Source organism: Hoplias malabaricus, chromosome 3, assembly GCF_029633855.1.
Source record: "Hoplias malabaricus isolate fHopMal1 chromosome 3, fHopMal1.hap1, whole genome shotgun sequence".
In the NCBI taxonomy this organism is placed as follows: domain Eukaryota; kingdom Metazoa; phylum Chordata; class Actinopteri; order Characiformes; family Erythrinidae; genus Hoplias; species Hoplias malabaricus.
In genome coordinates, this window is record NC_089802.1 from 150,127 (window position 1) to 165,754 (window position 15,628).

General features: G+C 40.4%; 2 protein-coding genes across 2 annotated transcripts; one reads left to right on the forward strand and one right to left on the reverse strand.

Moving 5' to 3' along the window:
* Positions 1-5,238: 5,238 nt before the first annotated feature.
* Positions 5,239-9,435, reverse strand: LOC136690736 (nuclear factor 7, brain). Its single transcript, XM_066662695.1, has 6 exons — positions 9,010-9,435; positions 7,142-7,237; positions 6,794-7,024; positions 6,623-6,645; positions 6,360-6,478; positions 5,239-5,774 (listed from the first exon to the last, which is right to left on the reverse strand). Exons 1-6 carry the CDS (start codon positions 9,433-9,435, stop codon positions 5,239-5,241), a joined length of 1,431 nt encoding a protein of 476 aa, XP_066518792.1.
* Positions 9,436-10,718: 1,283 nt separating this feature from the next.
* chmp6b (charged multivesicular body protein 6b) lies at positions 10,719-15,469 on the forward strand. The gene is made up of 8 exons (XM_066664994.1): positions 10,719-10,954; positions 11,886-11,995; positions 12,493-12,580; positions 12,954-13,040; positions 13,340-13,405; positions 13,896-13,976; positions 14,250-14,316; positions 14,433-15,469. The coding sequence occupies exons 1-8, from the start codon at positions 10,892-10,894 to the stop codon at positions 14,486-14,488; spliced, it is 618 nt and encodes a 205-aa protein (XP_066521091.1). The 5' UTR covers positions 10,719-10,891; the 3' UTR covers positions 14,489-15,469.
* The last annotated feature ends 159 nt before the right edge of the window (positions 15,470-15,628 follow it).

Genomic DNA, 15,628 nt, shown 5'->3' on the forward strand with positions numbered 1-15,628 from the left:
TAGAGGACTTTTTTTTTCTTGGAAATAACTTCTAAATCTGTCATTTGAAGAGAGTTGAGTTTCTAGGGTTTAATCAGTGGTTAGATGGAGACTATAAACATGTTCATGCATCAGTGCAATAAACCAGAGTTCTTCAAATTTCTGTCAAAACAGGCTTAAAGCCCTGAGACACTGTCCTGAGGGCATTCTATCATTTTAAATGAGGGCTTTGCTACAATCCAAACAATGTCAATAATTTCTAACATTTTTTTTTCTTTTTATAGCACAGCCATTCTTCTAAGGCTTTGAATGAAATCTCAGCGCAGTACAGGTTCACAGAGCACTGTCATAGATGGGAAGGATGAAAAATAAATGCGCTATTATATAATAATAAGGGCAGCAAAAGCTTAACTACAAAGAAAAGATGTTGGGACGTGAAGAAATATGAAAGCAGTGATTAATACATTTTACAGTTAACTCTATTAACGTTATTTATTTTTCTTATTTGTAAATTAATTTTGAAATCAGCCAGGTATGATAGATGAGTAAATTCAGGAAGGTTTTGTCCCTAAAAGATCATTAATTTTAAGTGTTATTCTCAGCAAACTTGAAGAGCATGTTTACAGCGGTCACCCTGCTGTATTTATAAGTATAAGCCTTCGCACTTGGGATGGACATAAATTTATGATTTTGAATTCTCGTCCTCCCCTCCCCATCCTCGCTCTCTCACTCCCGTGGACGCTGCTGAGCCGTGGCTGCTCTAAAAGGTTAAAAACATGTCTGCATGCCAGCAGCTCGAGCCAGCAAGAGACAGGAGGCGGCGGGGTCTCGGGCGTGTGGAGAGCAGGGCTGATGAGGGGAGACAGGTGCATATGTCAGCTCAGAATTATTGTGCAGTGCTTCATTTCTCTCCTGCTTCCTTCAGCTCAGAGAAAACACATTTCAACATTAACACTTTTATTTACATTACACACCATTGGCACCACAACCAAGATTGCCTCAGGAATGCAAAGCAAAGTAATACAGTACATTAAAAAAACTGATATTAGATATTCCATTTTGTGCCACTCAGCTTTTTGTTACTCTTTTGTTTACTGCACAGTGGCTGCTTGTTGATTGCATACTCTATATTTGTTGTTTGCATGCACTGTCTAGTTTGTAAAATCACATTTATAAAGCCAGTAGTTGTAGTCTACCTTTTCTTATGATAACTTCATGCCCAAGCCTTTGTTCCGTCCACATAATTAAGCAGAAGAATATCTTTATAATGTGCATTATGCACTACAGTGTTACAGTATACATTGTTCATCATATCATGCATTCCTACAGTACAGAATGGCTAAATCAGACCATCCACTGCCATGAAAGAATACAGAGCTACTCACTCCTATAGCTACATAACTTACACTGGTCATGGATTCATTCATTCATTTTACATAACCACCTCATACTGATCAGGGTATCTGTGGGTCTAGAGCCTTGGAGCACAAGGCAGGAACACACTCTGAACAGAGAGCGAGTCCACTACAGGACCGTCACACACTCGTGTGAGTTCACGTACGCATCCACAGCACATCTGCACCTGTTTTCGTTTACGTGATTGCAAAGTACAGGGGTTAGACAGTGAAAGTGAAACACCTGTCATTGTAGTGTGGGAGGTGTCAGGGCTAAATTGGAGCAGTCTGGTGGACAATCTTCATTAACTGCACACTGCACCAGTAAGACCATGTGCATCCAATGGTTCAAACACTGTGTCCTGAAGGCGGTGCCGTGTATCAGGACGACAACGCTCCAATACACACAGCAAGACTGGTGAAAGACTGGTTTGATGAACATGAAAGTGAAGTTGAACATCTCCCATGGCCTGCACAGTCACCAGATCTAAATATTATTGAGCCACTTTGGGGTGTTTTGGAGGAGCGAGTCAGGAAACGTTTTCCTCCACCAGCATCACGTAGAGACCTGGCCACTATCCTGCAAGAAGAATGGCTTCAAATCCCTCTGACCACTGTGCAGGACTTGTGTATGTCATTCCCAAGACGAACTGACGCTGTATCGGCCGCAAAAGGAGGCCTTACACCACACTAATAAATTACTGTGATCTAAAACCAGGTGTTTCATTGTCATTGTCAACCCCTGTACTTTTCTGTACTACGACCTGTGGTCAGCCCTGGATTTCTGGACTGATGAATGTTTGTTTTTCATTGTTATATTTTCCTAGGACTGAAACAATACCAAACCAAACATTTTGCAAAGTAGTTACTATTGTGCACCTCATCCAGACGTTATCCTCATAGTAATCTCACACTAACAAAGTCACATTTAAACTACAAAACTAGATAATCTTTTGAGAAATTATTTTGATTAATTAATGCGAGCACGAAGAGTATAATCCTTCATAATAATGTAATGTTTTTGATGATTTCCACATCGAAGTTGAGAACCTGTTTGTACATCCCAGGACACATGATGTGTTTGTTGCTAGTCAAAAGTATAAAATATAGAGAGCGCTTTAAAACAATATATCCATAAAAAGGTTTATAAATGACTTAAATCTGTATTTAATTCATTTTGTAATTAAGTTGTAAACACATTCACATATTCTATAGATTGTAACAGATATATACAAAGGACAGCAGTAATATTTGTAACTTACTGAAAATGTCAAGGAAAAGAATAGAACTAGAATGTGAATTGAGTCATTTCTTGTGTTAAAGTACAACACATTATCGGTAATGTCTAAAACAACATTCTGTTTGTACAAACCGGATTCCAAAAAAGTTGGGACACTAAACAAATTGTGAATAAAAAACTGAATGCAATGATGTGGAGGTGCCAACATCTTATTATAATAAGATAATAATTCTTAATAATTATAATAATAATTCTTAATATTTTATTCAGAATAGAACACAAATCACAGATCAAAAGTTTAAACTGAGAGAATGTATCATTTTAAGGGAAAAATATGTTGTTTCAATCCCACCAAATCCCAAAAAGGTTGGGACAAGTAGCAATAAGTGGCTGGAAAAAGGAAATTGAGCATATAACGAACAGCTGGAAGACCAATTAACACTAATTATGTCAATTGACAACATGATACCCAATAAAAAGCCATTTGTACCACTGTGTGGTAAAAAAATACAACACTCAGATGTCTGGGGACAGAGGAGACCAGTTTCTCAAGTTTAGAAATAGGAATGCTTTCCCATTCATGTCTAATACAGGCCTCTAACTGGTCAATCACCTTGGGCCTTCTTTGTCACACCTTCCTCTTTATGATGCGCCAAATGTTCTCTGTAGGTGAAAGATCTGGACTGCAGGCTGCCATTTCAGTCCCCGGATCCTTCTCCTACGTAGCCATGATGTTGTGATTGCTGCAGAATGCGGTCTGGCATTATCTTGTTGAAAAATGCAGGGTCTTCCCTGAAAGAGATGACATCTAGATGGGAGCATATGTTGTTCTAGAACATAGTTCTCTGCATTAATGGTGCCTTTCCAGACATTTAAGCTGTGTTCCATAAAGAACTCATCTGACCACAGAACAGTCTTCCATTGTGCCACACTCCATTTTAAAAGACCCCTGGCCCAGTGCACGCGTCTGAGCTTGTGGAGCTTGATTAGAAATGGCTTCCTCTTTACACTGTAGAGTGTCAGCTGGCGACGGCGGATGGCACGGTGGATTGTGTTCACTGACAATGCTTTCTAGAAGTATTCCTGAGCCCATTCTGTTATTTCCTTGACAGTGGCATTCCTGTTTGAGGGCCCGGAGATCACCAGCATCCAGTAGAGTTTTACGGCCTTGACCCTTATGCACAGCGATTGTTCCAGATTCTCTGAATCTTTTGATGATGTTATGCACGGTTGAAGATGATAACTTAAAAGTCTTTGCTATTTTATGCTGGGTAACACCATTCTGGTATTGCTGCACTATCTTTCTGCGCAACAATGGTGGAATTGGTGATCCTCTTACCATCTTGGCTTCAGAGAGACACTGACAGTCTGAGAAGCTCTTTTTATACTCAATCATGTTGTCAATTGACCTAATTAGTGTTAATTGGTCTTCCAGCTGTTCGTTATGTGCTCAATTTCCTTTTTTCCAGCCACTTATTGCTACTTGTCCCAACTTTTTTGGGATTTGTTGACGCTGTGAAATTTTGAATCAACATATTTTTCCTTTAAAATGTTACATTTACTCAGATTAAACTTTTGATTTGTCGTCTATGTTCTACTACGAATAAAATATTGACATTTGCCATCTTCACATCATTGCATTCAGTTTTTATTCACAATTTATTTAGTGTCCCAACTTTTTTGGAATCCGGTTTGTAGTTATTTGATTAAAGTTGGTGGTTAAATCTTTAACACTGTCACACCCTGGCCCTGTTGTTCCCACCATGTGCTTACTTAGCACAGTGCTCTTTGTTTTGTTTTGTTTTGTTTCTGTCTCCCTTGTCTCCTCCTTAGCCCCTCCTTGGTTTGTAGCTCCACCCTCTCATCAGTGTCTCCTCTTGTGATTGTTGTTCCCAGGTGTTTTGTGTTGTCCTCTAGTTTATAAGCCCTGTCTTGACTCTCGGTGTTTGTCGACCATTGCATTCCACTTATCCCTTTGTGTCTTGGTATCTCTGTTGTTCCAGGTCCCTCAGTTTCTTTTGTATCTCTGTATTTAGGATTAGCATTAGCTCTGTATTTAGGTTTAGCTCTGTGTTTAGCATTAGCTCCTTGATTTGGTTTAGCCTTAGCTTTCTGTTTAGTTTTCTGTGTATTTCAGTTCAGATTAGTATTTAGTATTTTGTCCTTATGTTTTGTGTCTGTTAATTCCTTGTTTTCTATTTGTTGTATTCCTTTGTTATAATCAAGTACCCTCTCTGCATTTACCTCTGCCTCCCAAAGTGCATAGCCTGACAAAAACATTTTAAATACGAAGCTGAAAGGTTTGAGGTTCACTAACAGAGACAACTACTTGAGTAATTGGGGGGGATGGGGGGGTCACAGTTGCCCTTTCTATCTATATGTTATAACTGATTATTACTTATTTTTAAGGTGTTTAAAACCTAATGTTATCATTAATAAACAGATTTAATTAATAAAACATTTATAAACCTTTATATGACATTATTTAATGTTTAATATTAAATATAGGAAATATGTAATATTTTTAGACCAAAATTATCAGAACTCTGTTCTCTGTACAGGAAGTGTGTAATGATGTGTGTAACCTACCCTTGTGTGAGCCTTAGTTAACTCTGGATATCTGCGCTATTCTGTGTAGACAGACACTTTCTCAGCAAGGATGCATAGAGGATGCCTCTTGCAGGCGTTGGAGAAATAGGGAAAGAGCTTCTCAGTGAACTTGTCCTTGAACTTGTGGATGATGGTGTTGTCACTGGCGTCCGAAAACGTGACCCTGCCCACGTCCCAGTCCAGCTGCACCCTCACCTTTTGTGGCTTCTTCTTCAAGGCCAGGGGGGCACTGGATGCATTTTTGGGCCTGTACTCTCCACCATACAGACACAGGGTCCACATTCCCCTCTCGGGATTAGGAGGAAACCACTCCTTCCTCACCACGTTCTCCCTGACCACCCCTAGAGCCCACTCACTGCTGTCCCCCACCTCTACATCCCAGCTGTGGCGGCCCGAGCCCAGGCCTTCAGAGCCCAACACACACTCGTAGTTGCAAAATCGCTCAGGATTGTCCGGCAGCGGCTGCTCCTCCTCCGTGTAACGCAAAGTGGTGAGGTCATCAGACAGAGAGAGGCACACGTCTGCCGTGTTGGGGTCCAGGACCACCGGGGCTGAGGAGAGTTGCACAGGAATGTTCAGAACCGTGCAGAACTCACAGGCCAACATTTGATGATTAAAGGTCAAAAGGCCTTTAATTTGTTCATTTTTCAGGAGAGGAGACACACACTGACAGCCATAACATTAAAGCCACTGCCTTGTTTGTACACACATTGTCCGTTCTCTCAGCTTCACTGACTGTGCCAAAGCACTTTGTAGTTCTACAGTCACTGGAATCATTTTTTACAATGTAGGAAAACACCCAGTTCATCACAGGGTAACACACTCACACCTGTGAACAGTTTCACACACTCACCCAGTCACTCACACACTCACACCTGTGGACAGTTCCACACACTCACCCAGTCACTCACACACTCACACCTGTGGACAGTTCCACACACTCACCCAGTCACTCACACACTCACACCTGTGGACAGTTCCACACACTCACCCAGTCATCCATGCACTACATTTTGAAATAGACTTGTGTAATTACTGTGTGAGATTTTTCAGTTGAAATGCATCATAAAACACATTGATCACTGTCTCTAGTTATTTTTACAATGTGTATAATTTGATGTCTGTGGGATACTCACTGTATGTTACAATGTTTTGCATTTTCTCCCAGACTCTGAACCTGAGGCATCCCACATGTTTTACCACATCAATCAGAGCTCCAGACGTCTCTTCTGGGTCCTGTAGCGTGCACTCGACTCTACAGCCCAGAGGAAGAACCTCAGTTATAACACGACTTTGATGTAATGTCAGCTTTCCCTTCAAACCCTGTGTTTTCATTGTTATATCTGCTCACAGGAGTAAACAGATGATATAGAAATGTCATGGAGTCTGCTTTACTCACCCCTCTGACGTCTTCTTATAGCTCTGCAACACAACACATATCTCTGAGGATTCTCTGGCCTCGTTTCAAACTGATATGCATTTGACACGACCCAGTTATCTCACTAGAAAGCTTTTTAATATGGAGTCTGGAAATGGAAAAATCCCAATTCCCTCCAACTCCAGTCCTTACCTTCAGGAAGTCAGTATCTTCTGACTTCATGGCCTCTTCTGTTGAGTTAATGATTTCTGTGAGAGACATAATGTCATCTGCTAATCTGTCTATTTTCTCCCTCATCTTCCGACTCTTCTCCTCCTCTTCCTCCTTCAAAGTGTTCAGGGTGGACAACTCCTCGTCCCGAAGGAAACGATGAAGCTTTTCAAAGTCTGCCTTTATCAGCCGCACTGCATGCTGGGACTGTTTCTGGACACAGAATTTTTTTGTCTATTTTATTTTCAATAGACATATAAACGCATACTAATAAAGATGGAGAAATACACAAATAGATACGATAAACAGACACACATTGGTGCTAATTACCCTGATGTGCTCAAATGTGTCCTGACAGTTCCGTTTGGCCATGTTTAAAGTCTCCAGCTTCTCCTGCAAGGGCCTTAGTGCAGATCTCAGCTCCTCCTTTAAAGAGAATTTAAAGAGAGTACCATTGAACATTACTCACCTTTGTATAATTAACTTCCCATTTTCATCAACCAATAGGGAGACACTTTTTAAATAATAAGCTTCGGTTATGCACATTTGGACACAGGGCAGCTCTCCTCACTGTGATTAGTGTTTGTTTGCAAAACTTGAACCAAAAAGGCCCCCAATTTCTTTACAGTCTTTCTAATTAGAACCAGACTTCCAAAATGATTCATTGTTCTGAAAGGTACATAACAGATGCCTGTACATCTGCAGCCATCCACTGCTGTTTTTGCGCATTTATTATTTTATCTTTCTTTTGTACATTCATTCATTCATTGTCTGTAAGCTCTTATCCAGTTCAGGGTCGCGGTGGGTCCGGAGTCTACCCGGAATCACTGGGTGCAAGGCAGGAACACACACTGGAGGGGGCGCCAATCCTTCACAGGGCAAAACACATTCACACATTCACTCACACACTCACACCTATGGATACTTCTAAGTCTCCAATCCACCTACCAACGTGTGTTTTTGAACCGTGGCAGGAAACTGGAGCACCCAGTGGAAACCCACTCAGACACAGAGAGAACACTCCTCACAGACAGTCACCCGGAGGAAACCCACGCAGACACAGGGAGAACACACCACACTCCTCACAGACAGTCACCCAGAGGAAACCCACACAGACACAGGGAGAACACACCACACTCCTCACAGACAGTCACCCAGAGGAAACCCACGCAGACACAGTGAGAACACACCACACTCCTCACAAACAGTCACCCGGAGAAAACCCACACGGAGAGCACACCACACTCCTCACAGACAGTCACCCAGAGGAAACCCACGCAGACACAGGGAGAACACACCACACTCCTCACAGACAGTCACCCAGAGGAAATCCACGCAGACACAGGGAGAACACACCACACTCCTCACAGTCATTTGGAGGAAACCCACGCGGACACAGTGAGAACACACCACACTCCTCACAAACAGTCACCCAGAGAAAACCCACATGGAGAACACACCACACTCCTCACAGACAGTCACCCGGAGGAAACCCACGCAGACACAGAGAGAACACACCGCACTCCTCACAGACAGTCACCCGGAGGAAACCCACGCAGACACATGGAGAACACACCACACTCCTCACAGACAGTCACCTGGAGGAAACCCACACAGACACAGGGAGAACACACCACACTCCTCACAGACAGTCACCCGGAGGAAACCCACACAGACACAGGGAGAACACACCACACTCCTCACAGACAGTCACCTGGAGGAAACCCACACAGACACAGGGAGAACACACCACACTCCTCACAGACAGTCACCCGGAGCGGGACTCGAACCCACAACCTCTAGGTCTCTGGAGCTGTGTGAATGAGACACTACCTGCTGCACCACTGTTACTTTTTTATATTTATTATAATTTTTTTTTTTTTCAAACAATAAATTGTGAAGTTTTACTCTTTTGTGATCTAATGCCTAATTCTGTTGTTTTATTTTTCTTCTGAATTGTAAAGAATCCAGAGCTGCTGACAGATGTGGAACATGCTATAAAATAAATTATTATTATTATTAAATTCAATTCATATTTGAGAAATATTGTGGCTATATTTTGTTTATGTGAACATCTGGTTCCTATCCCTAGCATCAAAGGCATAAAATGTTTCAAAATTCTCTGAATGTCTTTGTCAATATTTCGTCAAGTGAACTCTGCAGAGTTTAGGAAACATTAAATAAGGATTATGTCTCACTTTGCACTCCAGAGCGGCCTCCTCTGCGCTGATACACTTATGGTCTTCATGCTGTTCCTCACGGCACTGACCACAGATCAGCTCTTCATCCTCATCACAGTACAGAGTCAGTTTCTCTGCATGTTTAGAACACACCTTACCATCTTTGTCCTCCTCACTGTTGCCGAGACCCAGATCAGCAGCTGACCCAACACGCCGAGGCTGGCCTTCGAACAAAGAGTCCAGCAGGCCTTTTAAAACACTGTCCAGCAACTCTCGTCCATAACACTCTGTGCATCCCTTCTGCTCCAGGCCAAACTCAAGCTGACAGAGCTGTAGGCAGGACTGGCACAAGCTGTGACCACAGGAGAGCAAAAGTGACCCTTCAGCCTGGCACCCAGGACACACAGGGTCTCCTGGGGGTAAAGTTGATGGGTCAGAAGACATGATGCTGTTTTGTGTTGTTAGTCAGTGCTAAAAACTGTCCAATTCTCCTCTCTTCTCTTTCCTGTTATGCTCTGTGCCCTGGTGCCCTATAAAAATAACCTCCTTGGATAGTTGTTCTGCTATTTATAAAGTAGTCATTTCTGCCAAGGGCTAGTGTGTGTGCGCGTGCGTGTGTGTGTGTGTGTGTGTGTGTGTGTGCCAGGGATGTATCATGGAGTGGGGACCATGTCACCATCAATGTAAATTAGGGTTAGGCAAGTAATATTCAAGTTATATTCCCACAAATTGAATGAAAGTCTATAAGCATTGGCTTCAGTTGAGTACGAAAACAAATGTGTATGTGTCTGGTAGAGGCATGCAGACCCTGGAGGAGAGAGTTTGTTTTTGGCCATAGAATGCTGAGTAACAGTGTGTTAGTGAGACTGTGGGTGTGTGTGTGTGGGTGTGTGTGTGTGTGTGTGTGTGTGTGTTCCATGGTATGGGAGTGTAAGTGATGCTGGATTCCTCAGGTTCCTCATGATGATGGGTGATGCAATAAAAGCCAAAATATCAGCCCCAAGTCAACCATAACATCTGATACAGCTTAGTTCCAAACACCTGCAACTCCTTTTGTAACCCCTTTATTTCTCCTCTTTTTAAAATTCTTATTTATGTATTTATTTATTTATAATATATATATAAAGTTGTATCAATTTAAAATTCAGAAAAATTGTATTTATTATAAGTGTATATTCTTTTTCTTCTAACATTTTAAGGAACAACTCATTATTTTTGGATGATAATATTACTTTATATTTCTTGTAGATATTAACGTGGCCAGTCCATTAAATATTTTAATCATGTAAACTTATACAAGTGTGATGAATTAAAAAAAAATACTTATTATACTCTTACTTTACTGCGTTTATCTCGTGAAAAAACTGTTAAACTACATGCAAATGATGATTTATATATAAAAAAAGTGTGATTGCTGAATTAATCAAAATAAAACAGCATGAATGCTGGTGTGTGACACAAGTTAGGAAATAAATAAATGTTTATTTTCACAGAAAAGGTGTTTTTAATATTAATATTAAATTAATATTGCCTAAAATGTTTTGTTAAAAGCAAGGAAGCAAACTAATTTAAACACGTGAATGAGATTCTTAAATATCTTTTTCCTACACCATATTAAGGCATTCTCATTAATTTATTTTGATATCAGATCTCTCTCTCTCTCTCTCGACAAAATTAATCAATAAAAGTCCTCCTACACGAGACTTTTCATTTGAAAGTAAAAGTGAAGCTTCTCGTCTGTAGCCATTTTGAACAGTGCTCGCTGCCGGCGTCGTTGGGAGTTTATTCTTTATTTCTTGCGCTTATAAACACAGAGAAACAGAAATGAACACCTTAAAACCCACCTCTTCATAAAGTCTGTGTTTTACAGAAGCGGGCAAAGCGGGGATGCGGCTTCGACATGGGAAACATTTTCGGCAAAAAGAAGCGGAGTCGAGTGACAGAGCAGGACCGAGCGGTTCTTGTCAGTGTTTACATACGAATAACGAACATTAATTGAATAAACGTTATAGTATTAGAGGTCTCGTTTCCTTGAACCCTTCTAGGACGACTTTAAATATCTGTCTGATGTGTTTTAGCGCTTTATTAATATCCCAAAGTGCCGTTTTTCTTTACTATCCTCTGAAAGACGTTAGCTGGTGTTAACTCCGCTAACGTTACTCTGGGAGTGGTTATGGTTTTATTAACGCTGGGGTTATTCGGAGTAATCTAAGTAGTTTTTCACTGGGTTTAATCTAGCTAGCCTTAAAATAGTACTTCGAAATATATGATTTATCTTTCTGCATTTCCTTTGCTTTGAGACGCTTATTTCCTTTCCTCCCGCTCCTTTTTAACGTAAGAGTCTGTTTGCTGTGAATAAGTCTGTTCCTACAGCCGTGACGTATTTACGGTTTAAGTGAGAACAGTCAGAATCGCCGTATAATGCAGTGTTTGTGTTTTTACTGTAAACAGCCAGTCATTTTTTCTTGTGTGGATGCATTTGTAGAGAAAGTTAGAGAAACATGGCGAATATATCCATTTAATTGGCCATTTATGACCAAAGACCCAAAGCATATTTTAAATACACTGTGGACAAATGTAATTTTGTGGTACGTGTAAATAAATCATTTTCTTTGGAGACAGTGGCGCCTGTATAGAACATCCTACATGAACTTCAGTCATCAGTTTAAATCATTGTAGGCCAAAGGTTTACATGAGAATCGTTATAAAACAATGTATCAGTCATTAGGCAAAATATTCTTACACATTTCAAATACCGGCATCTTTGAGGGTGGCTATTTATCTGATCCTCTGATATTTATCTGGCACTCTCTGTAGCTGGAGGTTTTATTAAGATGTTTACTGTCCGGCTGTAAACCCAGGGACCGATTGTCTGTTGTTTCTTTTGACCACAGCAACTTAAGCAGCAGAGAGATAAACTGAAGCAGTACCAAAAGAAGATCGCTCTGCAGATGGAGAAGGAGAGACAACTGGCCAAACAGCTTCTGAAAGATGGCAAGAAAGAGTGAGTTTTCTTTTCTTGATTCTAAATTTTTGACCTGTATTTTTGTCTCAAGTGTCTCATGGTGTTTTTTTCGGGTGGGGGTGGGGTACACTTTACCTTTGGGCCACCATTTCATCTGGCAATGATCACCTGCTTATTTTTGTCTTTTATTGTTTTTCTGATATCTTTTATTAAGTGCCAAATAATAATGTAATGTACATTACATCATTTTAATTATAGTTTTTAGTTTGAGTTTTATTTTTTTTTCTGTCTCCTAATGTACATGTCTTTCTCTTGGAGCCCTGAAAATCCCACCAGGTTACTTTGTTGTGTTTGATAATGATTTCACATTGAAAAGAGGCTCTGACCCTCCCTGAATTGTGGATGTCTCTGCTATGAAATCTAATATTTGCTTGTGTCTGTCACTCTGTCTCCTGCGCACTGGGACAAAGACAGATATCCAGTTATGTGTATTCAATTATCAAGGCCATGTCTGTTTGTTATTTGTGCTTCTGTAGAAAGGCACTCTTGCTGCTTAAAAAGAAACGCTTCCAGGAACAACTTCTGGACAAGACAGAGAACCAGATCAGCAACCTGGAGCACATGGTAAATAAACACAGTACGACAAAAATAAAGCTTCAGAGTTAAAAACATGTCTTATGAAGAGCCTTTTAGTTCATTACTTGGGGTGAGTGGAATTTCAGTGCTATTGATGAGCATGTGTCAGATCAAATCATTGTTAATATACCGATAATATGGATGTATTTGATTGATTAAATATGGGGTAATCCATGTGTTTCATTTGCGCTGTGGGAATTAAATTCTAAACTCCTTCGGCGTGGGATGAAATTATTGATGAATCTATTAATTGATGAATCACATGAAATTATTTTTATTACAGTGATTTGCTCTTTAGTTACATGTTTTACAGCTGGAGATGCTGAAATTACAAGTCTTCATGGGTTATTCTTTAACACAGGTTCAAGACATTGAGTTTGCACAGATTGAAATGAAGGTCATTGAAGGACTGAAGGTTGGCAATGACTGTTTAAAGAAAATGCATGAGGTATGTATTGGGTCATATGTTACTGAGGGTGCTTTACGTAGTTGTGTTCTTTTTCATCTGTAATCGCATGTTAGCGCATCTAACCAATTCAGAACTTACTCACAACTTTTCTTCTTTTCTTTTAACAGTTAATTGATTGCATAAGCAATGACTATGAATTAATGTCACTACAGAAGAAGCTCTGTCTCCACAGCTCAAACACTGCTGTCATTTCAATTGTTGGTGCAGTAATTAACCTGAAATGTAAAGGTTAACTTTGGTACACGGGTCATATGTCTACCGTCTCTTCGTCCTCACAGGTATTGTCTATAGAAGAAGTGGAGAGAATCATGGATGAGACCCATGATGCCATAGAGTATCAGAAAGTGAGTGCCACTTCCCCCAATTCTCGTTTACAAAGAGGTTCTTTAAAAACCTGATATTTATTTTCTCATGCTGTCATATCTATTTAGTTTATCTAAACTCTCTAGAAAACATTGACACTTTTAACTGAAGCCAACTAATATCTGCACACATCTGCCATGTCAGACCTTTAGTGAGCACTTCTCAACACACCAAAGTCCTTCAAGTGTTTACATCTGAGTCTTGAACATCTAGTCATTGTGAGAACAAAACCTCATCTCCAATTGTTTCAGGAGAATGAATAAACACTTGTTGGTTTTAATGTTACTGTTAATGCAAAAATATTTTATTCCAAGATGTCCATGCTATTACCAGTTTAGTGAAATATTCCCTAACAGTTGTAAAAACAAGGGCAGCTGGTGCTCCAGATAAAGAACAGTGCAGGCTGGTAACTGCTTGTCTGTTTGTGCTGGGGACGTTGTGTATAACTAGTGCATTTGTCCTTGTGTGCAGCAAATTGATGACATTCTGGCAGGCTCTCTGACTCAAGAGGATGAAGATGCTGTGTTAGCTGAGCTTGAGGCCATCACTAAGGTGGGTGGGTGTGTGTATGCGCATTAGAAATAAGGTATGGAAATCAGTGCTTTGGTTGTTTTGTGAATTTGGTCCAACTGTTTTTAATTATTATTATTATTATTCATTATTTATTTGTTTATTTTTAAAGTAAATATTTATTATTGCGCCCGATGGTTCCAGGTAGACTCTGGACCCACCGCAACCCTGAACTGGATAAGGGTTACAGACAATGAATGAATGAATGAATGAAATATTTGTTTATTGACTCTTCTGTTTTTCTCTTTTCTTCAGGGAGATGACGTGGAGCTTCCTGAGGTGCCCAATGAACAGCTACCAGAAGTTCCAGAGGAGAAGTCAGGTGTGTACAAATCTCAAAACATTTTGTTTGTCACAACTTCCTTTCGTTTACAAATAATTGGATTAAATACATGTTGTGTGAAGGTGTGAAAGTAATATCCTTTGGAAATGTTTCAGAGCGGGAGAAGGAAACGGTGAAGAAGAAACCGGAGAGAGAGTTGTTGGCTGTGTAGAGTCTCATCCAGGCAATGGACTTTTCTTATGTTCCTGTCTCTTCACACGAGCGGTTCCACTCTGCTGGAGACCACACTCGAGTCCTCAGAGCCACACATGAAAGAAGCCTCTCTTTCTAAGAGCGTACAAACAAATCTATCTAAACCTGGCAGTCGGGTCATCTCTTGCCCAGCATAGATTCTCTTTTAACAGTGAGATGGAAACTCCAGATTTAATGAAGAATTCGAGGTTTGAGGGTACGTCTGCTCAATATTTCCCTATTAACTAAATTCTAACCTTTTAACTCTTGCAGGCAAGCATCGCTCTAATCTTACTTTCCAGGTTCTTTCCTGACGTAATGCTTCTGGTACGGTATGAGAAAGCCCTCACCAATATCTTTGTGGAGATAAATGAAGATCAAGTATTGCATTTGTGTTGTAGAACTCATTAAGGTGGATCACTGCTACCCCTGGTTTACTTGGCTGGCATGAAATAGGCTTGGGACAAATTGCAGGTTATGTTTATAGAAGTGTCCTTTCAGAAATCTAATCCTAATCAGGCTAATACTCTTCATAAACTCTGTCAGGGTTTTCAAATATACCCCTCCACATTAGGAGTACTGTACCTCTGGGACGGAAAGGAGGACCTGATCCTATTGAGAATAGACTCTCCACTGTCTTCTCTATTTAACTTTAGTAGCTCTTAATTTGTTGTGCTGATAATCACGCATCAAAGGCTGGGACAGAATAATCATCAAGCCATCATTTATTTTTTATGTCCTCCAGGATTTATTTGAGCCATTTTTCCAGGCTCATTCTATGCATTTTTATGGAACTGTAATCATATCGTGAACCTAACACGAGTCCTGTCCAAGCTCGGGCGCGTCAGTAAAGTGAGACTAGGCACGGCTGTTCTCTGACGAGTCAGGCTCTTCGTTATAGTCTTACAGTCTGCTCATGATTTTTCATTTTGTTATTTTGCCACAATAAAATAATTTTTTAATCACTTTGAATAATGTTTGTATGTGACATTGAAAACTGTATTTTGATATGAACCACTAGGGGGCACAGCATCACTAGTTGATTTTGCTGCTTGGGGAAAGATTTCCACTTGAGACTGGGGGCTTTCTCATAGGTGGTTTTCGACTGAGCCCCCACCAT